This window comes from Belonocnema kinseyi, chromosome 6 (assembly GCF_010883055.1).
Source record: "Belonocnema kinseyi isolate 2016_QV_RU_SX_M_011 chromosome 6, B_treatae_v1, whole genome shotgun sequence".
Classification (NCBI taxonomy): Eukaryota; Metazoa; Arthropoda; class Insecta; order Hymenoptera; family Cynipidae; genus Belonocnema; species Belonocnema kinseyi.
Genome location: NC_046662.1, coordinates 100,434,415 through 100,435,313, shown reverse-complemented (window position 1 = coordinate 100,435,313; position 899 = coordinate 100,434,415). Strand labels below are relative to the sequence as shown.

The window sequence follows — 899 nt, the reverse complement described above, 5'->3', positions numbered from 1 at the left end:
ATATTGGAGAGTTCAGACTGCTAACCGCGGTTCGAAAGTACGGAGGAACCAATTTATTTTCTTGTACTGTTATTATCTTACATGATATCTGGAGTCTCAGATAATAAAAAGGTAATTGAATTACTAATCTTCGTTTTAGGATGGAAATGCAGATGAAATAGGAGAAACACAAAGCGAGGCTGCGGCTTTTAAAGCGTACCTCTACAAGAACGATCCACTAATGAATTACAGATACAGAAGTTTAGAAAATTGTTAAAATTTCTATTATTGAACTGTTTTCTGTGTGAGAAACAAGTGAAGCAGTAAGCGGAAAGAAGAGTGCTCTTCCGGGGCACTAAGTTAAATGTTTATAAAAATTTTTATTTTAACTTTCGAACTTTCAATGGGAATAATAAATTAATTACTTTAAGCAAATCTTTTCGTAGAAATGTGTATATGAATCAAGCTGGATTTAGATCAGTACGGCAGGTAAGTCAAATATAACCTCCCTCCCCCCGGAACTTTTAGATTTGACATTGTAAAAAAAGGAAAAATGTATGAGATACCCAGGGACAAAATTATCTAAAAACATTTTAGTATGTTTACAGAATTTGTAAAATTTAAATATCTAACATCAATAGGAGATAATAAACACAAAAACGAAAAGTTGTAAAATTGAAAGTCCTAAACAGGTGTTCTAAATTTATTCCTGCTGAAAAATTTTCGTAACATCTAAAAAAAATGAAAAAATTTTTTTCTAATAAAAATTTTTACAGTAAAATTACACATTTTTTACGGTAATAGAAGACAAATCTTAGAAAGTTACAGTTAACTAAAATAAGCGGCACAAATGTAAAGGGAAAACAATGCACCCATAACTCTGTATTTAAAAAGTTATATGAGTTCTTCTAAGTTTATAA

At 30.0% G+C, this 899-nt stretch overlaps 1 protein-coding gene across 2 annotated transcripts in view; it reads left to right on the top strand.

Moving 5' to 3' along the window:
* LOC117174964 (fatty acid synthase-like) overlaps positions 1–609 on the top strand; it is a 108,570-nt gene extending 107,961 nt beyond the window's left edge. For both annotated transcript variants that reach the window (XM_033364435.1, XM_033364434.1), the window contains exon 14: positions 140–609. In XM_033364435.1, the coding sequence (XP_033220326.1) occupies positions 140–256 (117 nt within the window). In that variant the 3' untranslated portion in view covers positions 257–609. The remainder of the gene's footprint in view (positions 1–139) is intronic.
* The last annotated feature ends 290 nt before the right edge of the window (positions 610–899 follow it).